Source organism: Ranitomeya variabilis, chromosome 7 (genome assembly GCF_051348905.1).
Source record: "Ranitomeya variabilis isolate aRanVar5 chromosome 7, aRanVar5.hap1, whole genome shotgun sequence".
Taxonomy (NCBI): Eukaryota; Metazoa; Chordata; class Amphibia; order Anura; family Dendrobatidae; genus Ranitomeya; species Ranitomeya variabilis.
Window position 1 is genome coordinate 55,354,497 of NC_135238.1, and position 27,171 is coordinate 55,381,667.

General features: G+C 47.5%; 1 protein-coding gene across 1 annotated transcript in view; it reads right to left on the reverse strand.

The window, feature by feature from the left end:
• LOC143785967 (BOS complex subunit NOMO1-like) overlaps positions 1-27,171 on the reverse strand; it is a 96,742-nt gene that overhangs the window by 58,370 nt on the left and 11,201 nt on the right. Inside the window, exons 4-16 of the mRNA XM_077275111.1 lie at positions 23,194-23,294; positions 21,781-21,887; positions 21,538-21,610; positions 21,246-21,398; positions 20,471-20,608; positions 19,926-20,015; positions 18,029-18,134; positions 16,184-16,334; positions 15,922-16,099; positions 11,035-11,176; positions 10,107-10,238; positions 9,643-9,779; positions 3,814-3,901 (exon numbers count right to left, since the gene is read on the reverse strand). Of these exons, the coding sequence (XP_077131226.1) occupies positions 3,814-3,901; positions 9,643-9,779; positions 10,107-10,238; positions 11,035-11,176; positions 15,922-16,099; positions 16,184-16,334; positions 18,029-18,134; positions 19,926-20,015; positions 20,471-20,608; positions 21,246-21,398; positions 21,538-21,610; positions 21,781-21,887; positions 23,194-23,294 (1,596 nt within the window). The remainder of the gene's footprint in view (positions 1-3,813; positions 3,902-9,642; positions 9,780-10,106; positions 10,239-11,034; positions 11,177-15,921; positions 16,100-16,183; positions 16,335-18,028; positions 18,135-19,925; positions 20,016-20,470; positions 20,609-21,245; positions 21,399-21,537; positions 21,611-21,780; positions 21,888-23,193; positions 23,295-27,171) is intronic.

Here is a 27,171-nt window from a genome sequence, read left to right on the forward strand (position 1 = left end):
CCAGTGCCTTGTCCTTGGGAAGGAGCACTAGACCCCTGGAAGTGTTGAATAACATTCCCAGGAAGGTCAGGGACTGACTCGGAGTTGGTGATGACTTTGTAGGTTGATTAACCAGCCCATACGACTGAGAGTATCGGTTGTGATTGAGACGCTGAGCTCGCAAACCTTGAAGGTGGGAGCCTTGATGAGTAGATCGTCCAGGTATGGAACGACTACTATGCCTCTGGAATGCAGGACGTCCATGGTTGCTGCCATGACCTTGGTGACACTCTGGGAGCCGTGGCGAGTCCAAAGGGAAGAGCCACGAATTGGTAGTGGTCCTGGCCTATTGCGAACCTGAGAAACCTCTGATGGGCAGGTGCAATGGGTATATGCAGGTATGCGTCTTGTATGTCTATGGAGGCGAGATATTCTCCCTTCTCCATGGACGCAGTGATGGACCAAAGGGACTCCATGCGGAAGTGACGGACCCGTACATATTTGTTGAGCTGTTTTAGGTTTAGTATGGGCCGTACGCTGCCTCCTTTCTTGGGAACTACGAACAGATTGGAGTAGAACCCTCGGAAGCGGTTGGTCGTGGGTACCAGTACTATTACTCCTGATTAATAAAGCGAGGAGACCGCTTGGTGGTAGGCTCGAGCCTTGGCTGGCGGTTTTGGGGGGACAGAGAGGAAGAACCTGTCCGGTGGGTTGGAGGTGAAGTCTATTTTGTATCCGGAAGACACTAGTTCCATGACCCACCTGTCTTCTGTAATAGGCAGCCATACTTGATGAAAGAGCAAAAGTCGTCCGCCTACCGGTGTGGTGTCTTCCGGAGTCCGTGAGTCATGAGGAAGAGAAAGTCTGAGATTTTCATCCTCTGGGCTTAGACTGGCCTGCTTTTGACTGCCAGGTCTTGTCCGACCTTTGCGTCGATCGTGAGTTGTCCCTGCGTGGGGAACGGTTACGATTTTGTACTGGACGTGAGACGGACCAGCCGGAGGAATTCCGAAAGGATCGGAATCGAGTTTGGTTACGCTTCTGGTAAGTGCGTTTAGGTTTCAGTTGGGGAAGAGAAGTACTCTTACCCCCTGTGGCGTTGGATATCAGTGTCCAACTGTTCACCGAAAAGTCTCCCACTGAGGTAGGGGAGGTGCGTGAGGGACTTCTTTGAGGCTGCGTCCGCTTTCCATTCCCGCAGCCAGAGGATACGCCTGATGGGGTTTGATGCTATCCCCGCGACTCCCCTTGCTGAAACCAGAGCTGCATGGAGCATGTAATCTGCTACAACTGCAATTGAACCGCTTGGTCCGACAGTGGAGGAGCGGATGCTTGGAAGGCTTGTAGATTCTTTGCCCAGGCCAGGATGGCCTTGGCAGCCCAAGCTGAAGCGAACGCAGGAGCCATGGATGCCCTTGCTGCCTTGAAAATTGAACGAGCCATGCGTTCTACCTGCCAGTCTGCTGCGTCCCTGAGGGTTGAGCTATCTGGCGGTGTAAGGAGGGTCTGTGCTGCCAGCCTAGAGACTGGGGGCTCCACTTCAGATGGATCTGTCCATTCCTTGGTGTCCTTCTGTGGGAAGGGGCACCTCGCCTCCAGATATTTGCGATTAGCGAATTTTTTCTCAGGCTGTGAGAGCTGTTTTTTAAGGATCGCCTTAAACTCTGGTGGTTAGAGAAAACCTTAGGCGGCTTCAGAGGTCCTTCAAAGGAAGTCTGATGTTCCGGGGCCTCTGGTGGCGGATCAGAAATGACCAGCACCCGATGGATGGACGATATTATGTCCTCAACTAGCGCTGTATTGCTAGGAGGGATTGGGATCAGGGACCCCTCCGTTTCTCTGTCTGAGTCAGAGACGCAGATGCCTTCCGAATCCTGTGTATCACTGAGGCGTCCCCTGCTAGGTGAGCTGGGGAGGAGACCTTCTCTGGTTGGGGATTGCGGAGATCTGCATTGTCTGTCCCTGGAATGGGACGGTCTAGATGACCTGGAGCAACGGTGTGTCTCCCTAGAGGGGGATGACCGTGTGCTATGGGATGACGCAGATGGACTTGATGTATGGATCCGCTTGCGTCGTGACCTAGACGCGATATCTGAGTAGCCCATTCCGGTGTGGCATTAGACACCGAGGCATTGGCAGGGGCTTCTTGTGTGACACAGTAGTTTGTATACAGTTCTGACAATGCGGGTACGTGCTACTACTGGGGAGAGCGGTCCCGCAGGCTGTGCAGAATGCATAATAGCAGTTCTGCCTGGTTCTCTTAGACCTTGAGCCCGGCATAGTGCACTAGCAGATGGACCTTACAGGGGTAGAGAACCTACAGGGGAGCCTTATAGGGAATATGGATTCACAGCTGAGTAAAGATAACCCAGCTGTGATCTTACCCCACCAGTGTACCCCTAGGTCCAGCGCCGAAAATCAACAGTCCTGTGCCCCCCGGAGACTGGCTGCCTGGTCCTGGTCCTGCAGACCGGGAGATGCAGGGTTAATCTGCAGCCGAAAATGGCTGCAGAGACAGAGGAGAGAGGAGGAGAAGGGGGCGGAGAGCTGGAAAAAGGCGGCAAGGCTATAAAAAACCCGCCCTTTCTGTCTCGATCCGCCCCTTGTATGACACTGTAGAGTGTCATATTTGTCATCCGGGGGGCGGGGCGGGGGGCGGAGAGGAGGCTGCTGCTTCAGCTAGGCCGAAGCCGGGGCCTAAATTAGATGCCTGAGGCCCAGAAGGGCTCCAGGCCAGCGCGAAAGTCCGGGAGGGGGTCGGATCTGAACCGGACCCCTCCGGATTTGAAGGCAGGATGGCGGTGGGGCTATAAGCGGAAGGGGGAGCCCGGCTGGGGTCCCCCTGAGGCAGTATAGAGCTGGTGCTGCCGCAGAGACAGGGACGCAGGGAGCCCTGTGTCTGTATGTGCCATGCCTGCCTGCACTCCCCCCGGCCCCAACAGGAGCCCGCAGCTGGGCTGGGGTCCCTGGATGCAGGCGCAGTATGCTGGCCCATTGCTGGGAGCTGTAGGATGCTGCCTGTACAGGCCCTACCTGAGGTGTCTCAACCTAATACCCCCAGAGGGGGATAGGGAGGGTGCTTTTGTCACACCTTCAGGGGCCTTTATCCTCGCCTCGACCTCAACCCAGAAACCAAAAGGAATTGGGGAAGGAGGGGGGGTCTCGACTTCAAACCAACAGCCGAGGGACTGGGGAAGGAGCAACATGGGGAAAAGCCATCTCTACTTCAACTGGGCACCCCATAATAGGGGGCCGAGGAAGGAGCCATGCCGGGGGTCTCACAGGAGACCCTCTTTTCTTCATCTGTAATCCCGTCGGAAAACGGGAAACGGAGTAAAAACGGAGTAAAAATCTTTAGGTGTGCCTCCTTTGCGACACTAAGCAAAAACTGGAGTAGGCTGATGCCGTCCAGGGGTGTATACTGCACAGGAGGAGCCACAGTTAATCTTTTTCAGATTATGCATAGTGTCGCCTCCTAGTGGACAGCAGCATAACACCCATGGTCCTGTGTCCCCCAATGAGGCGACAGAGTAAGTATTGGGATGGACAGTGATAAAGGTGGGAGAAATAAGTAGAAGAGGCAGACGGAGCTGTGACTCTGTGGTTCCTCTGCATGCATATATCAGGGACCTTTATGTTCAGGGCAAAGGGTTCGTCTATAAAACATTGGCCAAATTTATTTTAGTATATAATGGTACAAGGTAAGGCAATGCTCAATATATGTTCTTTTTACACTTTGCCCAGGGCAAAACTGAATATGTTTTTTTTTCCATTGGACAAGCATGGCTCAAGGTGTGGTTGCCTAATTTTAACGATAAAATCTGAGAAAATTACCTGGTTTTGATAGGCAGAATCGATTGACACCTTTTGTTAGATTGTACACACCAACATGCTCTGGGGCATTTCCATCTTGGTAAAATTCCTGGGGATGAGAAATTCAGAGGATTCACAAATTATGAAAAAACAAAGATCAACAAAAGAAAAAATATATATAAATATAGAAATAGAGAGAGACACCAAGAAAGCAGTAAACTAACACCTTGGGTGGGATTTCTCAGTACAACCATCCATTTTAGAACTGAAGCTTAAAGCTGGGTCCTCCTTGGATAACCGTCTGCCTGCACCACCTCTGTATCACTTATGCTACACTTAAAGGGGTTGTACGGCTAAAAGTCTAAAATCACACGAACTGCAGACTTGTATCCTCACATAGCGCACACTACACACGTGAAGATTCCCTGATTCTTGACCGTAAGTATGTGACTTGTCCACATGCGGTCACACGCCAACTAGATGGGCTCGGCCTTGTTCAATGCCAAGTGTATTGAACGAGGCCGGATAAGGTTCAGTCGGAAATGCAAATCGCATGCTTGCCCAGCAGTGGAGAATCCTAACAGCACGCAGTGTGCACAATGTGAGGATTCACAAGTCTGCAGTCACAGCGTGACTACAGACTTGTAGCCTAAACCCGGACAATCAACGGAATGCAGCAAAAAGTAAAGTTGGTTGTAGAGGACCTGTACCACCCAGGAAGAGCTTCTTTTGCTGAAAACGTTGTGTTGGAGACTCTGCTAGAAGAAGCATCTACAGACTCCACCATAAATGCCAGACACTATGGTGGCACCATTAGTTTTAGCATGTTTCCAAAGCTTGAATTCTGTTTTTCAATTCCTATGCCACAATAAAAAAAGGAGATTTTTGTGTACTCACCGTAAAATCTCTTTCTCCGAGTCAATCATTGGGGGACACAGGACGAATGGGTGTTATGCTGCTGCCACCAGGAGGACACTAAGTTAAACACACACAAAAGATTAACTCCTCCCCTGCAGTATACACCCACGGCTGGACAATCCGGAGCCAGTTCGGTAACAAAGCAGTAGGAGTAAACCAGTTAAAAACAGAAAACATGTTATAGTCAAAAACACAGACTGAAAAGAATAACCAAGCCAAACTAGGCTAACAGGGAGGGTGCTGTGTCCCCCAATGATTGACTCGGAGAAAGAGATTTTACGGTGAGTACACAAAAATCTCCTTTTCTCCTACGTATCATTGGGGGACACAGGACGAATGGGACGTCCCAAAGCAGTCCCTGGGTGGGCAACAAGAAGTTATAAATGCTGTGCGTGCCTACGAGCTACAGATGAGACACTGCCGCTTGTAGGATTCGCCTACCGACGGACGCGTCTGCCGAGGCCTGAGAGTGCACATGGTAGTGCTTCGTGAACGTATGTAGGCTGGACCATGTGGCAGCCTTACAGACCTGTGCTGCCGATGCCTGATGCCGGATGGCCCAGGACGCGCCGACTGACCGGGTAGAATGAGCCTTGATCCCCGGAGGTGCGGCGTGACCCTTGACACGGTAGGACTCTTGGATGGCGGAACGAATCCACTTGGCAATGGAGGCCTTGGAAGCGGGTAGACCCTTCCGTGGCCCTTCCGGAAGAACGAACAAGGCGTCTGACCTACGGAGAGACGCAGTTCTAGAGACATAACGTCTGAGACCCCTCACTAGGTCCAGAGTGTGGAGCGCCCTTTCCGTGCGGTGAGAAGGAGCAGGGCATAGTGAGGGAAGAACAATCTCCTCATTAAGATGGAATGAGGAAACGACCTTCGGAAGAAAAGTCGGACATGTCCGTAGAACTACCTTGTCCTGGTGGAACACGAGGAAAGGAGGTTGGCAAGACAGGGCTGCTAGCTCAGAGACACGTCTAATAGACGTGACAGCCACGAGAAAGGCAATCTTCCACGATAAGAACCGCAAGGACACTTCTTGCAAGGGTTCAAAGGGTGGCTCTTGAAGAGCACAGAGGACCAGATTCAGATCCCATGGTTCCAAGGGCATCTTGTAAGGTGGAACCATATGAGAAACTCCCTGGATGAAAGTCTTGACTTGCAATTTGTTTGCAATCCTTCTCTGGAAAAGAACCGAGAGGGCAGAAATTTGGCCCTTAAGAGAGCTGAGAGCAAGGCCCAAGTCTACGCCTGATTGGAGGAATTCCAAAATGTGAGGAATAGAAAATTGGAGGGGAGACCGACCCCGATCTCTGCACCAGGCGAAGTAAGCCTTCCAGGCGCGGTGGTAGATGCGCATGGAGGAAGGCTTGCGTGCGCGGAGCATGGTAGATATAACCGTCTGGGGCAAACCCTTCTGCCTCAGTACCCAGGACTCAACGGCCACGCCGTTAAAGATAGGGCCTCTGAGTTCGGGTGGTAAATGGGCCCTTGAGACAGAAGGTCTGCGCGACTTGGCAGCCTCCAGGGTACGTCTGAGACCAGTTGCACCATCTCGGCGTACCACGTCCTGCGCGGCCAGTCCGGGGCGATGAGAATTACTGGAATCCGTTCTGCCCTGATCTTCCTGATTACCTTTGCCAGAAGAGGAATTGGGGGAAAAATGTATGGGAGTCTGAAACCCTGCCATGAGAGGACTAGAGCGTCGGCTCCGAAGGCTGAGGGGTCGTGAGACCTGGCCATGAAGACGGGAACCTGGCAATTGAGGCGAGATGCCATCAGGTCCACGTCCGGAGTCCCCCAACGAGAGCATATCTGGTGAAAGACTGCGGGATGGAGAGACCACTCTCCGGGATCGAGGCTGTGGCGACTTAGAAAGTCCGCTTCCCAGTTTTCCACGCCCGGGATGTAAACTGCTGATAGTATGGAGTGGTTGGTCTCGGCCCAGCGGAGAATGAGCGATACCTCGACCATGGCCGCCTTGCTGCGAGTGCCCCCTTGCCGGTTGATATAGGCTACCGCAGTGGCGTTGTCGGACTGGACTCTGACCGCGCGGCCGGAAAGAAACGGCTGAAACTGGCGGAGTGCCAGTCGGATTGCCCGAATCTCTAGGATGTTGATGGGCAGCTGGGATTCCTGCGGGGACCAGCGACCCTGAGTCGAGTGGCATCGGAACACAGCGCCCCAGCCGAAGAGACTGGCGTCCGTTGTGACGACCAACCAGTGCACCGGAAGAAAGGACTTCCCCCGAGTCAGGGAGGACCTCTTGGTCCACCACCTGAGGGACTGCCTGATTGATCGAGAGAGCAGGAGACGGCGGTCTAGCGAGGCAGGATTCCTGTCCCATACTGCTAGAAGGGCGTGCTGTAGGGGACGGAGGTGAAATACCGCAAAGGGCACTGCCTCCATTGCCGCCACCATCCTGCCGAGAACCCTCATGGAGAAACGTAGGGAGTGAGGGAGAGGTTGGGTAAGCTTTCGGACTTCTCTCTGCAGAGTGGATACCTTTTCCGGAGGTAGAAGTACTAGACCCCGAGAGGAATCTAGGATCATCCCCAGGTAAGATATGGTTTGAGCCGGGACTGGAGAAGATTTTTTGAAATTGATCTTCCAACCCAGGCGCAAAAAGGTATTTATCGTGACATCTACTGCTTCTGAGCAGGACCGAAAAGAGGGACCCTTTATGAGAATGTCGTCCAAGTAGGGCAACACCACTATACCTCGAGCATGGAGAATGGCCACGGCAGCTGCCATGACCTTGGTGAATACCCGAGGGGCAGTGGCAAGCCCGAAGGGTAGGGCGACAAACTGAAAATGGTGTCCCTGGACCGCGAAGCGGAGGAACCGCTGATGAGACGGTAGGATGGGGATGTGCAGATAAGCGTCCTGCACATCTAGAGATGCAAGAAACTCGCCCTCTTCCAGAGAGGCAATCACCGAGCGGAGGGACTCCATACGGAAATGATGTACGCGTACGTACCTGTTGAGTAGTTTGAGGTCTAGTATTGGACGTACTGAGCCGTCCTTTTTTGGTACGATGAAAAGGTTGGAATAAAAACCTTGGTACCACTCGTTCTGAGGTACCGGGATGATGACCCCATCTTCCCATAGCGACCTTATAGCCTGGAAATACTGACCGACCCTTGCCCTGGGAGGGGGGGACTGGAAGAAACGAGGCGGGGGAAGAGAGACAAACTCTATCCTGTAACCGTAGGACACTAGGTCGCGGACCCATCGGTCGGAAACTACCGAGAGCCACGCGTCCCGAAAGAAAAGTAGGCGGCCGCCTACTTTGTCGGTGTCCTTCGGTGTTTGCCAAAAGTCATTGAGGTGGGGACCTGCCAGGTCTGGGCCCTCGGGATCCCTGTTGTCTGGGTCTGCCTCTCCAAGTGGGAGAAGGCTTGTAAGACGGCTGGGAGGCTCTGTCCTTGCGCTGACCTCTCCCGACGCCAGGTGGCGCGGAGGAGGGATTGGACCAATTGGAGCCGAAACGGAAATATCGGCCTCGGCCCTGTTGATTGCGAAAGGGGCGAAAAGTACGTTGCTGGGGAAGAAATTTGCTCTTTCCTCCTGTGGAGTCTGCGATTATTTTGTCTAGTTTATCCCCAAATAGACGTTCGCCCTGGTATGGAAGAGACGTGAGGGATTTTTTGGATCCCGAGTCCGCTTTCCAGTCCCTGAGCCAAAGGGATCTGCGGATCGTGACAGCATTGGCCGCTGCCTGTGAGGCACAGTTGGCCGCGTCTAAGGACGCGGAAACTACAAAGTCCCCCGCTCTGGCGATCTGAGTGGCCAGGTGTGAAATTTCTGGGGGTAAGTCGGCCCGTAGTGCCGTAGAGGATAAAGACTCTGCCCAATGGGACATGGCTTTTGCGACCCACGTGATGGCAAAAGAGGGAAAGAGAGAAGCCGAGGAGGCTTCAAAAGCCGAGCGAGCCATCTGGTCAATTTGTCTATCAGTGGGATGCTTGACGGACGCACCCTCGGAGGAGGATAGAACCGCCTTGGTGGCTAGCCGCGACACTGGCGGGTCCACGGAGGGTGACTGAGACCACTCCTTAGTTAGGTCCTGAGCGAACGGATACTTTGATTGCATAGCCTTCTGACCTGAGAAACGTTTATCCGGACGGACTCTATGTTGATCTACAATATCCTTGAACTGAGGGTGCGTAGGAAAAAATTTATGAGCCTTTGTGGCTCGCCCAAATGACACGGGATGAGCCGCCATGGACGGGATTTCATCCTCTAACTGAAGCGTCTGACTAACAGAATCTATAAGAGAATCTAGAGTCTCTTGATCGTGACGATACTCTGGAGAACAGGACGCGTCGGATGCGTCATCCAGGAGGGATTCCCTGCTATGAGTCGGGGAAGAGTGACGAGAGACATCGCTCTCTGAGTTTGAGGGCTGATCACGGACCGGAGACATTACTCTGGACCTTTTCTTGGATGAGTGAGGGCTTCTAGAAACAGTACGACCTCTAGACCGCGAAGGGTTCTTAGACCGCGTTACAACCTCCGTGGAAGTTCCCTGAGTAAGGGACGGGTCACGGAAGGACTTGGTGGGGTCCTGAGGACCCAAGTGCCTCCTGAGACACTAAGTAAGAACTGGCTCCGGATTGTCCAGCCGTGGGTGTATACTGCAGGGGAGGAGTTAATCTTTTGTGTGTGTTTAACTTAGTGTCCTCCTGGTGGCAGCAGCATAACACCCATTCGTCCTGTGTCCCCCAATGATACGTAGGAGAAAATATGGAAAGCCCAAAGCAGATGGGTACATTCCTTAGAAAACTAATAATCACTCATTTCCTTTAAGGAACAAGGCACGCTCTCCATTGTTCAGTTTTTAAGTGATGTGACTGACATTTTCTTCTTCAAGGACCCCAGGACGATCACAATGGTAGCCGTGAGTATCTCAGATGGGTCTTCACTCACCAGCGTTATGCCATGTGAGAGGGAACATCTCAGCATGTAGCCAGTCTGCCTGAACTCAATGCCAACAAGGTCGTCTTCTTTAACTTCAAACTCCAGAGATTTATTCTTCCAGCACCAATCCTCCTGGATAATACTCGCTTGCAAAAAAAAAAAAAAAGAAAAAAAAAGAAACCTGAACATGTATTTCAGGAAGAAACAAAATACAATGTTAATTTACTCTTTAACTCAGGAGCTTCTGGACCAGGGATGCCCGGGTAATGTCCGCCTCTAAATAAAAATTGGCAATTATGGAAATAGACTACAGATTTCCAAATATAAAGCATCAAATTTTGCAGCAGAGTAATGCAGCTAATATGCAGTAGGATCCGCAGCAGAAGAATTCTGGCATGTGTGGACATGTCTCCAGCGACAACGGCTTTACATACAGTGAAGAAGCCAAAACAAGTCATTATATATTACTGTACCTTTATATTTCCCAGGTAAAACATCCTCAAACGTGAAAGTCACTCCTTCTGATTTGCTGGAGACCTGCACAGAACGCTTCTCTCTCTGTCGGGTCACTGACTGCAATGTCACAGACAGATCCCCACACGCATCTGTAAAAATAGTGGAAAAAATAAAGACATTGTACAGTGCAATACACTAAAAAGAAATAAGTATCTAATTATCAGGGCAGTTTTTTGTGTGGGACGAGTTGTACTTTTGAATGACACCATTAAATTTACCATATAATGTATTGGAAAATGGGGGAAAAAAATTCCAAGTGCAGTGAAATTGCAAAAAAAAAAATAAAAAAAAAATTGCAATTCCACAATTTTGGGGGGTTCTTTATTTCTCATGTTCACTATATGGTAGAACTGACCTGCTAATATGAGTCTCCAGGTCAGTACAAATACACAGATACTAAACATGTAAAGTTGTTTTTTTTTTTTTATTTAAGTGGTGAAAAAAAATTTAGAAATTTTTCTTTAAAAAGAAAATGTTTGCCTTTGTCGACATTTTCCGAAGCCCGTAACATTAAGAGACTTGAAGCTGTGATCTTCCAATCGCTTGTGCTACACATAGCTGGGCTTCAGCTAAAATCACGATCTCCTATGAACTCCGGACACAAAATTGAGCTACGTATTCGCCACCAGCGGCAATGATTGCGACTGATTGATATTTTGGACATAGGATGTAGGTCACCTGTCAGTCAAGGAACACAGATTTCCTAAAAAAAAAGGTCTAATTTTATTCTGAAATAATGGGCCAGCGTAGCCATGTCTTTACTTTACAAGACAAAATCCTGCTGACAGGATCTCCAAGTTTAGGAAAGAGTATAGACCGTTCATTAATAAAAAAACTAAAATGCTCTACAATCTATCTAGTGTCATTGTTCCATGTTAAACATACCAAGGCAAGATACTTTTCCAGAAACAGAAGCCATAAATTGGGAGAAGGACACGTCCATCACAGGTTTGTCAGTTACAGTCACGGGGAACACAGATGGCTTTAATGCCAGGCCTGCTTTAACCTCAGCTTCTGGTATAAAGACCTGCAAAATGGACATAATTCTAGACAGACAGAATGACGCTGACTTGGTACACGCTAAAACAGACCATGATCAACAGGAAGAAAACACCAAAATCCTCCTTGTTCGGGCTGAGATTTATCAGAACTAGAGGCAGGGAAATGCTCTTTGATTTATCTTGGATGATGAGTCCGAGACAGGTCCCTGATGTCTTCAAATCGCCCCACTCCATAGGAGAAGCTGCTGAGGACCTTCCTTGGACTAGTCATCCAAGACACATAGTCCCTGGCCGGCTTGTCAAAGTATATTTTATCTGAAACTATGTGGCTGCGGAGTACAACATAACTACCTGCAATTACACAGCCATCGTCCAATTCATACTACCCGTGGTTCAAGCAGCATAAATCTAGCTTTCAGGTTCGCTTTAATTATCCTTTCTCATAATTTGAATATCCAGTGATATAAGAAAAGTTGCTCGTTTTATTAAATTATAAATTTTTATTACATTTATTCATGCTTTCTATAAGGGTCAAGTCCCCTATATGACTGAGAACTTAGTTTAATTTGTGTTTTTATAGGGAAGGGTTTGGGTGACAGACTCCCCTTAAAGACGCTGTCCACTCTTCAGACAATCCCTTCTTAAAAACTACTTCCCCCCCCCTGTAAAAAAAATAAAAAATAAGAGACACTCACCTCCCGCGTCTGTGATTTCCAGTGATATCAGCTCCAGGTCTCCAGGACTTGGGTGACACTACGCCACGTGAGCCCTGCAGTCAATCAGAGCCGCTGATGGGCTGCAGTTTTCACACTTCTTTTAGACATCTGAGGTTCTTCTGAAGAAAGTGTGAGTGATGCAGACCATAAGCGACCAATGATTGGCTGCATTGGAAGGTGCATATTTTTTTTACATTACTTATTTTAATTTTCCTATCTTTCAGGTTTGAAAAACTCATTTTAGACCATTTACTGTATATACTCGAGTATAAGCCGACCCGAGTATAAGCCGACCCCACTAATTTTGCCACAAAAAACTGGGAAAACTTATTGACTCAAGTATAAGCCTAGGGGGGAAAATGCAGCAGCTACTGGTACATGTCAAAAGTAATAATAGATCCCAATAAAAGTAAAATTAATTGAGACATCAGTAGGTTAAGTGTCTTTGAATATCCATATTGAATCAGGAGCCCCATATAATGCTCCATACTGTTCATTATGGCCCCATAAGATGTTCCATATTAAAATATGCCCCATATAATCATGCATAAAGGTTAATAAAGGCCCCATAAGATGCTCCATAGACACATTTGCCCAATATAATGCTGCACAAATGCTGATTATGGCCCCATAAGATGCTCTATAAAGATATTTGCCCCTTATAGTGCTGCACAAACGTTATGGCCCTATAAGATGCTCCATACAGACACTTGCCCCATATGCCGTAGTGCCCTACAAACGTTATTTATGGCCCCATACAGACACTTGCCCCATATAGTGCTGCACAAACATTATGCCCCTATATAGTGCTGCAGAAACGTTATGGCCCCATATAGTGCTGCAGAAACATTATGCCCCTATATAGTGCTGCAGAAACGTTATGGCCCCATATAGTGCTGCAGAAACATTATGCCCCTATATAGTGCTGCAGAAACGTTATGGCCCCATATAGTGCTGCAGGAATGTTATGGCCCCCATATAGTGCTGCAGGAATGTTATGGCCCCCATATAGTGCTGCAGGAATGTTATGGCCCCATATAGTGCCGCAGGAATGTTATGGCCCCCATATAGTGCCGCAGGAATGTTATGGCCCCCATATAGTGCCGCAGGAATGTTATGGCCCCCATATAGTGCCGCAGGAACGTTATGGCCCCATATAGTGCTGCAGGAACGTTATGGCCCCCATATAGTGCTGCAGGAATGTTATGGCCCCATATAGTGCTGCAGGAATGTTATGGCCCCCATATAGTGCTGCAGGAATGTTATGGCCCCCATATAGTGCTGCAGGAATGTTATGGCCCCATATAGTGCCGCAGGAATGTTATGGCCCCCATATAGTGCCGCAGGAATGTTATGGCCCCCATATAGTGCCGCAGGAACGTTATGGCCCCATATAGTGCTGCAGGAATGTTATGGCCCCATATAGTGCTGCAGGAATGTTATGGCCCCATATAGTGCTGCAGGAATGTTATGGCCCCATATAGTGCTGCAGGAATGTTATGGCCCCATATAGTGCTGCAGGAATGTTATGGCCCCATAGATGCTCCATACAGACCCTTGCCCCATTTGCTGCGATAAAAAAAAAAAAAAAAAAATCACATACCCACCTCTCCGTCGCTCAGGCCCCCGCACTTTCAATAGTCACCTGCTCCTCGTTCCGGGTGCCGATCTATCTCCAGCACTGACGTTCAGCAGAGGGCGCGCACTGACCACGTCACCGCGCCCTCTGACCTCAGCGTCACTGCTGGAGACAGATCGGCGCCCGGAACGAGGAGCAGGTGACTATCGCGCAGCGCTGCGCTCCCCTCCCCGTATACTCACCTGGTCCTGCCGCTGTGTAGATCCTGCTTCCCCGACGCCGCAGCGCTTCATCCTCTACTCAGCGGTCACATGGTACCGCTGATTACAGTAATGACTATGCGGCTCCACCCCTATGGGAGGTGGAGACGAATATTCATTTACTGTAATGAGCGGGACCATGTGACCGCTCAGTACAGGAAGAAGCTGAAGCTGCTGCTGCTGCCGGCGCCGGTGAAGACAGGGACCTGCAGGGACCGCGCCTGGACTAGGTGAGTATTTTTAGACAGCCCCCGCTCCCCCCCCTGCCGACCCCCGGGTATGACTCGAGTATAAGCCGAGGGGGGCAATTTCAGCCCAAAAAAGTGGGCTGAAAATCTCGGCTTATACTCGAGTATATACAGTAATTTCTGTCTCAGGTCCTTGAACAACTTTTTTTTCGGAAATTCCTACAGATATTATCCATTAGGTAGCAATGGCTAAAACTTCCACAAAGTAGACTCAGTAAAACAAAAGACGTGCGCACTGTTCAGCCTGAGCTACCTGTTTCACCTCTCTTCGGCTTAGGAACGTTTTACTACCACTACGGACCAAGGGTGCTCATACAGAAAAAAAGCTAATCCACATGAATCCATAGAAGAAAAGAGAGCGCACTCACCATCCGTGTGTTCAAGTCCGGTCTTTATTAAAGTGGCTTTACGATAAAAAACAGAGCATGGCAGGGAGATGCAGTGGAGGGACGACAGCTGTTTCGCGCTCCTGCGCTTCAACAGGTCCGATGGTGACTGCAGGTGGGTGATACCTTTACTTATGCACTTCCGCTCTGGGAGTGCAAACCCAGCTGGAGTCATCACCACTAACCATACTCCTACTAATGGATAAAAACAATTAAAAACAACTTAAATAGAGCAACACTGTGATTGAATCCTTAGTGAATACAGAACACACCATAAATGATTATAAAAAGACAGACATATCGGTTCTCTCATTGAGCCCCAAGGGACCCGTAGCATTAACCCTTAATATCCACCTTCCTTCACTTCTTAGCAATAGTCTATTGTGGTCTCCTCCATGTTCCGGTAACTCGATTTTTTCTATTCCCGCAAATCGCATACAAGTCGCGTCACCGTCATGAACAGAACGTATATGGTTAATGAGTCTTGGGACTCCTTTACCAGTACTAATAGATCTAAAGTGTTCCCTGAAACGGACAAATAAGGGGCGAATGGTTTTCCCTATGTAATAGAGACCACAAGGACAAAACAATACGTATACCACATATGTGGTCCTGCAAGAAATGAAATCTTTCACTACTTTGCGTATGGGGCCAATTTGTAGAATTTTACCTGTAAGATGATATTTGCAGAAATTACAATGGCCACACTTTATATTGCCCTGTGGAATCCCCCGGGATAGCCAATTTTCGCGATTAGTTTTAACCCTATTGTGCACCAAAATATCTTTTAAGTTTGTGCCCCGACGACAGGCAAACAGAGGACCTGCATTTACCGGATCATTTAATACCGGATCACTTTCTAGGATATGCCAGTGCTTGCGTATAGCCGTTCTGATACATTTGTCCATAGGGCCATATTTAAAGCTGAAAACAAATTTTCTAGATTTGGCTTCTGGTGCAGTGTCCTGTTTCCTTTCCCTGTTTGCCCCAGTATTAGCTCCTTCTGTTCTCGCCAAAGCCTGGTCTAAAACGGGGGGAGGATAACCTCTGGCTCTAAATCTGTTATATAATTCGCGTGACTGACGTGTGAAACCTTCCTGACTGCTATTGACTCTTTTCACCCTGAGAAACTGGCTGTAAGGGAGTGATGTCTTGGTGTAATGAGGATGCGCACTTTTAAAATGTAAGAGAGAGTTTGTTGCTGAAGGTTTTCGAAATATCTCCGTTTGGATGGTGCCTTCGCTAATCCAAACTTTAACGTCTAGAAATTCAAAACTAGAACCCCCAAATACTGATGTAAATTTCATGTTCATATCGTTCGTCGACTCTAGGTGCATTACAAATGATTGAAAGGCCTATTGGTCTCCATCCCATATAATGAGGATGTCATCCACAAATCTTATGTCATCTCCCTGCCATGCTCTGTTTTTTATCGTAAAGCCACTTTAATAAAGACCGGACTTGAACACACGGATGGTGAGTGCTCTCTCTTTTCTTCTATGGATTCATGTGGATTAGCTTCCACAAAGTAGTCTGCATCAGTGCAGCTTACCAATATATGTTAGCTAAATTATAGCCTCACCTTAATATAATAGGATCCCCTTCTGGCCTGAAAGCAGAAGGCTCCGTGGGTGTCGGACTCGGTTGTCAGGACAGATGCTCTCTCCTTGTCATGCGATGTCAGAGTGACCTTATATTTACTCATCGTCTTAATACTTTCAGTAAAGTGTGTGATAGAAATGTCTCCGCACACACTGAACCTAGAAACAAAGTAAAAAACATAAAATTACCCAAACAGCCTGGAGAACACTGCTACATCTAACAGCGATTTCCAGATGTCTTACCTTGCCACCACCATGTCAGCAAGCTGCGGAGTGTTCGGTGCAATTTTCACAGTGAGCGTATCAAAGAAAATATGTTCCTTCTGTGCATCAATACTGTATGTACCAGCCGTCATGTTCTCCAGACGGAAGGAGCCATCACCATTCGTCATAACTAAGTAAAAATAAAGAGAAGAGCGATGAGAACAATACAGCTCCGCACATTGTTTAATAACCGATAATGGCCAATTAAAGTGGTCAACACAAAAACGACTGATCAAACCAAGCGCAAGTGCTCAGTGCACACTAAGTCTGGCCGAGCAATTCAGGGCACCTTCTGAATTACTTGTTTTCCATCTATCTCTGCGCTCCTCCTCTTTGATTGACAGCTCTGGTTTATAAGAGCCAAAAAGGTGGCAGAGATCGAAGGAAAGCAAGTACGGTAGGTGAGAAGGTGCAGTGATCTGCTCGACAATCTAATGGTGAACCTCGCTTATGGCGATTTCATTAGCCATTTGGAGCTGACCCACTCCCTTTAATAGAGAAGAGGAGCTAAGCTACAATAGATGAGAATGACGACTACATGATGTACAGAATTGTTGGGTTCTGGCTTCGCACACCAGGTACATTCAGTGGCTGCAGGACCTGTAACATCTGACCGGTGTCAAACCCCAAGTGATCCAATATTGATGACGTACATTAAGGATAACTAACAAAGTTGCATTCTAACGCTATAGCAGGCAAACATGAAATATATGTCATCTGAGTTGTATTACTGGTCTAGAAAATAGGAAAAAAAGAAGATACTTGCCTATTCATGTGTGACCCGCAGCCATATCATGGTGATCCTCTTTGTTGGGAACCTACCCTAATATGACACCTCTCCTGGGCTGATAGTCTATGGGTAGGCAGGTACACACCGTTTTTCTGTTTAGAAGTTACGGTCAGTCTTTGATCTTATATACAAAGGTCTTCTGACGGAGCTCTCCACCCATCAGCCTATGGCGGTTTTAATCACAGGATCCTACCTTCCCGTAAAAATGACGGCTGTCAGCCCAGGAGAGGAGTCACATTAGAATAGGTTCCAGCAAAGATGATTACCTTGTTGTTGGCTGCTGACCATACATGAATTGGCCAATTTATGCGCTAAGTATCTCCAAATTTACTATCTTCTAGAGCAGTAATGCAGTTCAAATTTCACATATTTCATGTTTGCATGATACAGCGCCAGAGTACAGCTTTGTTATATATGGAGGAGGTTACTCCTAGCTTGCACCTGTTCACACCTATTTTCTGTTTGGAAGTGACGGTCTTCCATAAAAGGTATATCTTACACTGTTATAACATATCACTACGTCCAACCTCCACGACCCTCCATCACCAAGACAAGATGTGACATCTTAAATGGTGGTGATGATAGTAGCACAAAGAGGACAGTCAATGCCGGTACAAAGGAGTAATGATTGCCTATTGCTTCCCACATGTACAGGTTTATAGCTGTGACTATTAGGAGCAAGAACGTTGTGAGATCTATATATGCACCGTGACCGTATCCAATGCATCCTTTGCCTTACTTTATATATTGATGGTATAAACTGCAGTGCTCAGCAGCGGCCCGCTAAACAATGTACGGAGCGGCAGGGATCTGGCTGCTGTCTGAGCAAATCTCAGCTGATCACTAGGGTGCCGGGTGTCAGACACCCACCACTTTCTGTTTGATGACCTATCCTATATATCAGTCAAAGACACAACCCCATTAAAGAAGCAAAAAAAGTCACATAAGCACATGTAAAATAAAATGTTAGTTTTATGAAAAGCATCGATACCGGCGCTACCACAGATAATCAGATGCAGGAGACTTGTCCCTACCTTTCATCTGGTTGTTAAGTGTGACCACAGCATCCGCAACACCTTCACCATCGGGTCCATTCAATACACGTCCAGTGACGGAAAATCCCATCACATGGAACAGCGGCTGAAATAAAAGAAAGCAAAATGCAGTTATCCTCAAAAGTCTTGCTACATTAAAAAAATAAATAAATAAAGGCAATTAGGCCTATTACTTATTTCAGAGTGCTGGAAAGTACAAGGAACAGGGGCATTTCAATCCCCTTTAGAATGCAGCAGCAGCGCTCATTGCAAGACCCTCATTCCATTTATTTCCTGCGTTCCTCTCGGCTTTATCCGACAGCCCCATAGAGAATGAATGGAGGAGCAGTCTGGCATTTGCACTACTGCTCCATCCTAACCAGGATTATACTGCCGCAATAGACCGACCCCAACAGAAGCAGAAGTTATCATCTATCCTGGTAGACAACCCCTTTAAGAAACACGGCAAACTTTAGCCTCTTTGAGATGTCCTGTAGCATTGTTATCTGAATAACTTACCTTTGTCACGGCATACCATATGACAAACCCTTTCCATCTGCTGCAGGGAATAACGACATGATGGGGCAGGGGGATTCACGTGTGGGTGTCCCCATTGCGTCAGAGAGCAGAGCTGCTAGATGCCATCGAAGAACAGCTCTCGATTTGGCAACTTCCGGCAATCTTTGGAACGATCACCATGATATAACTGTGCAGGGCCACGATGGACCAACCGGTACTTCCAAAGTGGTAGTTCTTTGTGAGACCACCCATTAAAGGGAACCTGTAACCCCCAAAATGGAAGATGAGCTAAGTACACCGGCATCATGGGCTTATCTACAGCATTCTGTAATGCTGTAGATAAGCCCCCGATGTATCCTGAAAGATGAGAAAAAGAGGTTAGATTATACTCACCTGGGCGGTCCCGCTGCGGTCCGGTCCGATGGGCGTCGCAGTCCGGGTCCTCCCATCTTCTTACGATGACGTCCTCTTCTTGTCTTCACACTGTGGCTCCGGCGCAGGCGTACTTTGTCTTCCCTGTTGCGGTCAGAGCAAAGTACTGCAGTGCGCAGGTGCCGGGAAAGGTCAGAGAGGCTCAGCACCTGCACTCTGCAGTACTTTGCTCTGCCCTCAACAGGTAAGACAAAGTACGCCTGCGCCGGAGCCACAGTGTGAAGACAAGAAGAGGACGTCATCGTAAGAAGATGGGAGGCCCCGGACGGCCCCCCAGGTGAGTATAATCTAACCTCTTTTTCTCATCGTTCAGGTTACATCGGAGGCTTATCTACAGCATTACAGAATGCTGTAGATAAGCCCCTGATGCCAGTGGGCATAGCTCATCTTTGATTTTGGGGGTGACAGGTTCCCTTTAAGGGCTGGTGCAGACGGCTGTAGATGCTCTCATCGGAGAGAATCGGGCTGGTTATGCAAATTACAGTCTGATCAGCATTTGATCAGTGTCAACACAGTGAGACGAGAAGATGGAGAACAAAAGGTCTCCACCTTCTCCATTGTGTCAGTGCGTGTAGATCGGACTGCACTCAGATGTCATTGGAGTGGAATCCGATGATTTCCACACACTGATTGACTTGGATATCCGAGAGCGATCGGAATATCAGATCAACCCCAGATAGACTGCGCAAGGGGAAAAGATAAATAAACTGGACACGTGCACAGCCCCATAGAACAACATTGGTCCAGGTGCGATCTGATGTTTTGTCAGATCACACTTGGATTGATTATCCGGCCATGTGATTAAGCCCTAACTGAAGAATTAAATTAGACATATCATAGTATATATAAAGATTAAATTTCACAGTAAAATTCCAGGGTAAAGTAACTAATAGGACAATAGAAACCAGATAAGGCAAGAGCAGGGTAACTCAGGTTATTATTTTACCTCTAATTGAAGACTGTCATGTTCTACAGTGAAATCCAGCCTGGATGGGGCAACGTCAAATGTAATCCTCTCCCCCCGGTAAAATGGGATCTAGAAAAAGAAAATATAGAAAGAGGATGAAAGTACAAACAACTAACACTGAACTCAAATCTATGAAGAGTACCAGTGCAGCAGCTTCATACTGATACTGGACGAGAGAGCGAGAGAGCGAAACCACAGACGGCCAAAAGCCACATACGAGCGAAACCACAGACGGCCAAAAGCCACATACGAGCGAAACCACAGACGGCCAAAAGCCACATACGAGCGAAACCACAGACGGCCAAAAGCCACATACGAGCGAAACCACAGACGGCCAAAAGCCACAGACGACCGATCCAGTGGCTGAGCCGAGTTTTTGTAGCTGAACAGATTAAAGCACTGAGCATTTGTTGGTGGATTTAGCTCATAAATCTCCCGCAGATCCCCCTACTGAGAGATTAAAAGTCCAGTCTAAACCTACAAGCAGAAGGTCCATTATAGCAGACGACCCCCTCCACACTTACCACACTGTAATCCCCACTTGGCAGTGATAAGAAAGTAAAGGATCCGTCTTCTTTAGATGTGACGTGACACAGGTAGGAAACAGATTCATCTTTTCCCTGGAAGCCGTCAACTGGAGACAGATTACAGCCCAAAATATCCTGGAAGCACATGATATCAATAATGTACAGTCACACGAGAAAGAGGAGAAGGCAAGAAAAGCCCCGGGACACCCTCCCTGTGGCAGCCCAAGGGTCAGGGGACAAAATGGTAAATGTGGAGGAATATTGCCTGGAGCCCCACTTTTGCACCCCTCTTTCTCTAGTCAGCGGTTAGTTCCATCCCCAACGTGTTGTCACAAAATGTTGGCAGCGCTTCTTAGACTACATGATGTATGCTGCGCCTGTGTGGTCTGACAGATTCCCTTTAACGAGCCTTGGCTCCGATTTGGCTTTTATCCTAAGTGATGCGATGAGGCTCATTAAAGGGTCGATATTGACTTCCAGGATTGCTACTCCCAATAGGTGGCAGTAGAGTACTAGTCCAGAAATACATGCATGGCTTAGAAGCCTCCTCACATTGGTATGCCAGGCTTGGCGTGTTACTCTCCACAAGGAGAAACATTACCCTTTGGATCCTGATGTGGGGGATGTGATCTATGCTCAATTTGCAACCTAAGGGCAAGATTGACTGAACAGGGATAGATTAACCCCTTGCAGCCGCACCCATGTCACGTGCTAAGAAGTGTGTATGTGACAATGTGCAAAACCCTCCGAAGAACCATCACTTTGACTTTACCTCCCGGCTGATGGATGATGAGAACAACAGAAACATGACGCCTTTCATTGGCTCGCCGTCACTACGAACAGAACCGGACACATCGTAGCCAGCCACGAGAAGGGGGCTTGCTGTTTGGGCATTGGAATTTTTCACTTGTACCATGGTCACTGCCTGAAATATAGAAATTAAAGGCTAAAAAGAATCTTACATTTATGTGTTTGAGGCTTCTGCTGCTTTTCTGTCTAAAACCCAATACAAGATGAAACCGTAACCGGATACCGGACCTAACCATGATCATGGCAGCACATACCTCCTTCAGGGTCCAAGTGGGGTGAGACGCAATAATCTCATAGTCACCTGGAAGCACTTTATTGAAGAAAAACCTAAATGATAAAAAAAAATGGCCATATTAGATGTTAGCATTATATCTGCCGTGGTTATTTCTAACATAATATACCCACACAACTGTAATATAACATGGGGGCAGCTCATCCCGCTGCTGGACTGGCATGGAAGCGGATTGTCATCATATCATTTACTTTATGCGACTTACTTCCCACCGGTCTGAGTCACCGTCGTCTGCAAGTTCCCTCCACTCCCCGCTCTTCTCATCGCCACCTGAACTCCAGCTGGGCCCAAATTCTGATTCCTGCTGAGAACCTGCAAGTACAATTTTAGATTTTAATGTGCAATTTAAAAAAAAAAAAAAAAAAAAAGGGCTCATATCAAATATAAACCTGATGAACAAATTTACATAGGAAGAAAATGCGATAAAAGCAATGAGGCATAGACCAGGGGGCTGCACTATGTTCACAAGTTGTTCCCTATCCATAGGGTACGGGATGGATTACTGATGGGACCTGCAGAGCTCCTAAGATTAGGGCCTCTACAAAGCCCAGTCTGATTGGAGTGGAGGTCCAGCAGCAGCCCTCAGCAGGAGGCCCTCAGCAGCAGCCCCTCAGCAGGAGGCCCTCAGCAGCAGCCCCTCAGCAGGAGGCCCTCAGCAGCAGCCCCTCAGCAGGAGGCCCTCAGCAGCAGCCCCTCAGCAGGAGCCCCTCAGCAGGAGCCCCTCAGCAGGAGCCCCTCACATTCTCTATGGGACTGCCAAAAACAGCTTAAAGAGAACCTGTCATCACGATCTAACATGTTAAAGTAAAGGTACAGCCATAATAGTCTTGTTATACTGATTTAATAAATAATAGAAATTAAAAAAAATGTATAGCCTGGTTCTCGTTTAATTCACCTTAGATGTTTGGGTACAATAGCCTCTACAACCATCGGGGCAGGACTGCGGGTAGGTCTTCGGCTCGGTCGTGGCCCCTCCACATTTGTGAGCGGCGCTTGCGCACATTCATGTCCCTGTGATCTCCAGCAAAAACAGCCCTGGAGGCAGCGCACGCACAGATGGAGATCTCAGCTCTTCATTGAACCAAGATCCCAATCTGCGCATGAACAGCCACCGGCACCATTTTGCTGGAGACGACTGGAGGTTAATCTGTGCATGCGCCACTTTCCTGGAGAACACTGGGACATGAATGTGTGCAAACGCGTCCTGCGGCAGGGGGCAGTGCTACTGTGAAACAAAAAAAAAAAAAAAAAAAAGGAGCAGGATCATACAAATGAGGAGGGGTCACGGCAAAGAAAAAGACCCTACCCACAGTCCCGCTCTGATGCGCGTAGAGACTACTACACCAAAACGTCTAAGGTGAATTAAAGAACTAGACTTCTTCCCTACAGACATCCATTAAATCAGTATAACAGGGCCATTATGGCCGTACATTTACTTTTACTGGTTAAACTGATGACATCTTCTCATTAATATAGAGCTGGACTATTTCCTGCTAGACCTTGTTCTTGGGATTGGAAGGGGCAGTAGGGCAGGTTGTCTGGACCCCCAGTGATCAGTGAGGTATCCCCTTTTACTACAAACACACAATATTATAGTGAAGTATGATATTTTTCATACCTTGCCATTGACTGAGAATCCAGTAAAGACAAAATTGACATCCTCCCCTTTGGTGCAGATATCGGTCACCCCGTCCACATGCAGGGGAACACTGGTTGGCTCTGCAGATAAAGAAGACGACATTTCACTCCCACAATAAATCTTCAGTGTCAGGATCTATAGACATAACGCTATTCACAGTTTGTGATTTCAGATCCGCACAAAAGGGTCGGCCACCTTCAGGGAGCATTTTTTACTTAAATGCATGTATTTTGAGCAACAAATCATTTTTAGAAATTGGGTTTAAATTAAAATGTGGCCGTATTTCAGGTTTGTTGTGCTCTGTGGTCATAAATCAGCCGAAGGGAGCCCTGATTAGAGTTACAAGCCATCTGAATGAGCTCACTGGTGGATCCTCCGTTAGCTCATTCTGCAGCCAGCAATAGGCAGTGCAACATAAGAGTCTATGGAAGGCAAACTGCTACATTCTTAATTAAACCCAATTGCAAAAATATTTTTTAACCCTAAATACATAGATGCAAGTTTGGTGTCTAGTAGAAAACATTCTAGTTGTATTACAATTCTAGTACTGGAAATCTCTGAGCAGAGCGAGCAATCTTCTAAATCCTTTTTAGACTCTATACATGGTGGGTGCCTCTAATGGAAGCATCTGGAGCCGGATCTGGGTGTCATTTAGCCCCTTAAGCCAGGTTACATGGCACCCAGCCCTAAATATACTTATGAGACGGCAAATTTTGCCTGTGACGAATTTGTTTAACCGGCTGATCAAGATCCTGCAGTGTTGTTCAATGGAAGGGAGCAGAGAACCATGCTGCGGTACCTTTAGTCCCGTGCAGGCAAGTGCAAACAGGATTGCAGCTTTTCAATACAACCAATCGGAGGGGATGCCGATAGCTGCACCCCCACCAATTTAATACTGTTGTCCTTGGCAGGATTTGAACCCAGGACCCCAGCGTTGCAAGGCTGCAGTGCTAACCACTGAGCCACCATAGATTTGCCCGGCCTCCCTCAATTCACTTGTATCGAGTGCGGCTGCGCACGTATGGTCGGCACATAACCACGTGTATAGAAATCACATACTTGCGGTGACGCACTTGCCCGCACCCGGTGAATTCTGATGGCGCTGTAAGGTTACCAGACTAGAACCCCAAGCCTAGACAACTCCTTTAAGGAATTGTTAGTTGAGCATTTTTATAATATATCTACCCCAAACTGAGTTTGTTACAGCAGCAATGCCTAAAACCCAGGAATAACAGAAGAACACTGACCTTCTCCATTCATTATATAGATAACTAGCTGTACTACCCGGCTTCGCCCGGGTTAATGACTGCTGTTAGCAAAATAGAATGTGTTAACAAAAATTTATTCTGCACACAAAAACCACAAAACAAATAGATAGAAATGTAATTATTAAAAGGCAAAAACTAAGCTAATAGAAGAATTTCACAACATATATTAGCTTTGTTATACTGAGAATGTCTTTGTTGCCTATATTAACCAATCAGAGCTCAGGTTAATTAACTGTAGCAAAATAGAAGCTGAGCTGTGATTGGTTGCTATTGGCAGCCTGATAAATCCCCAGCCAACAGGAAGCCCTCCCCCCTGGCAGTATATATTAGCTCACACATACACATAATAGACAGGTCATGTGACTGACAGCTGCCGTATTTCCTATATGGTACATTTGTTGCTCTTGTAGTTTGTCTGCTTATTAATCAGATTTTTATTTTTGAAGGATAATACCAGACTTGTGTGTGTTTTAGGGCGAGTTTCATGTGTCAAGTTGTGTGTGTTGAGTTGCGTGTGGCGACATGCATGTAGCGACTTTTGTGAGATGAGTTTTGTGTGGCGACATGCGTGTAGCAACATTTTGTGTGTCGAGTTGCATGTGACAGGTTAGTGTAGCAAGTTGTGTGCAGCAAGATTTGTGCATGGCGAGTTTTGCGCGTGGCGAGTTTTATGTGTGGTGCGTTTTGAGTATGTGCAAGTTTTGTGTGAGGCAACTTTTGCATGTGGTGCAACTTTTGTACATGTGGCAATTTTTCTGTGTGTGCAAGTTTTGCATGAGGTGAGTTTTCCATGAGGTGAGTTTTGCACGTGTGGCGAGTTTTGCATGTAGCGAGTTTTGCGCGTTGTGAGTTTTGAGTGGTGACTTTTGTGTTTCGACTTTTATGTGGCGAGGTTGGTGTGTGTGTGGTGAAATGTGTGCTGAGGGTGGTATATGTGTTCAAGCACGTGGTAGTGTGTGGCGCATTTTGTGTTTGTGTTCATATCCCCGTGTGTGGTGAGTATCCCATGTCGGGGCCCCACCTTAGCAACTGTACGGTATATACTCTTTGTCGCCATCGCTCTCATTCTTTAAGTCCTCATTGTTCACATCTGGCAGCTGTCAATTTTCCTCCAACACTTTTCCCTTCACTTTTTCCCCATTATGTATATAGGGGCAAAATTGTTTGGCGAATTGGAACGCGCGGGGTTAAAATTTCACCTCACAACATAGCCTATGACGCTCTCGGGGTCCAGACGTGTGACTGTGCAAAATTTTGTGGCTGTAGCTGCGACGGTGCAGATGCCAATCCCGGACATACATACATCTGTTGAGGAGAGCCATAAGATCAAATACTTAATTAACCTCAACACATAAGGTAATTGAGGGAAGCAACCTATAACATGTATTGTTTAACCTTACATAAGTTTTCCTCAGACAAAGTGAGACACTGAAGATGGCCGCCATCTCCTCTACCAGAGCCGTGTGCTCTGGTATCCAAGATGAACAATGAAGACACTGAAGATGGCCGCCATCTCCTGCATCAGCATGCCGTGTGCTCTGGTATCCAAGATGACGCCCACCCTGATGACCTCATGGATCCACCCACAGCGACGCCCACCCTGATGACCTCACGGACCAACCCACCCTGATGACCTCATGGATCCATCCATGGACTTGCTCATGCCCAACCCACTAACCAATGAAATACATCCGATCACTCCCATTTTAGAGCTAACCGAGCCCCCTTACAGGAGATATATAACATTGTGTTTGACTAATAAACTCCCCTCCTTCTTGGAGCTGAGCCACACATTGATCAAGGAGAGTTACAGCTGACTGTGTCTGGTGTATTTCTTTAGTGCACATGATCAATATCCATTAGGCCAGGAGTAGGCAACTAGAGAATTGAACATTATATTAATTGTTCAACCCTAATATTTGGCCGCCCAACCTGGGGCCAGCAGAGGAGAGCCCTGAACCCTGAAAACCGGCGAGTGGAACGGCTGGATGCACTGAGTACCCCGAACCTGGAGACTGATCAACTCCTTAACAGAACACGGTAAGTCTGCTGATTTTTATAATCTGTAGTCTTTACCTGTGTCCTTCGGGGTATCCTGTGCAGATTGCCTGACCGTGTCCGGTTTCCTTGGTATCTGTAAGACGGCAGAAGGGTCTCTCCGCTGCTGGTCATTTAATTGCAAGAACCGTCACATGTTTTAGTTGCCTACTGCCTGTTACATGTTGTGAAGAGGGGAGATGACTAGTAGGTTAAAAGATGCAAGTTTTTTTCTCTACAGAGGGCTAGAGGCAAGTGATAAAACAGGAAAAACAGGTTTTTACAGAGGGAGATGACTGGTAGTTAGGAGAAGCATTGTGTAAGGACAGTCAAAGCAGGTTTCTAGGAAAGAAAAAGAAGCAAGTGTTTACAGAAGGAGAAGCATTGTGTTTGGAACAGGATGAGCAAGTTAAGCAATGTGTGTTAAAACAGGAAAAGCAGGTTTTTTTAGAGAAGGATAAGCAAGCAAGTGTAGAAAAAAATAAAATAATTTTTGTCTGTGGTATACGGTTGTCGCCTGTGATAAGATTTTCAGTTCTGTATAAGAGAGACTAGGACCTGGAGTGAATTGACTCGGCCTAGGGGGGCCCGGTAAAGCTTGGAGCGAATTGGCTCAGTTCGGGCATAATAAATTGTGTAGCGGCTCATTGAA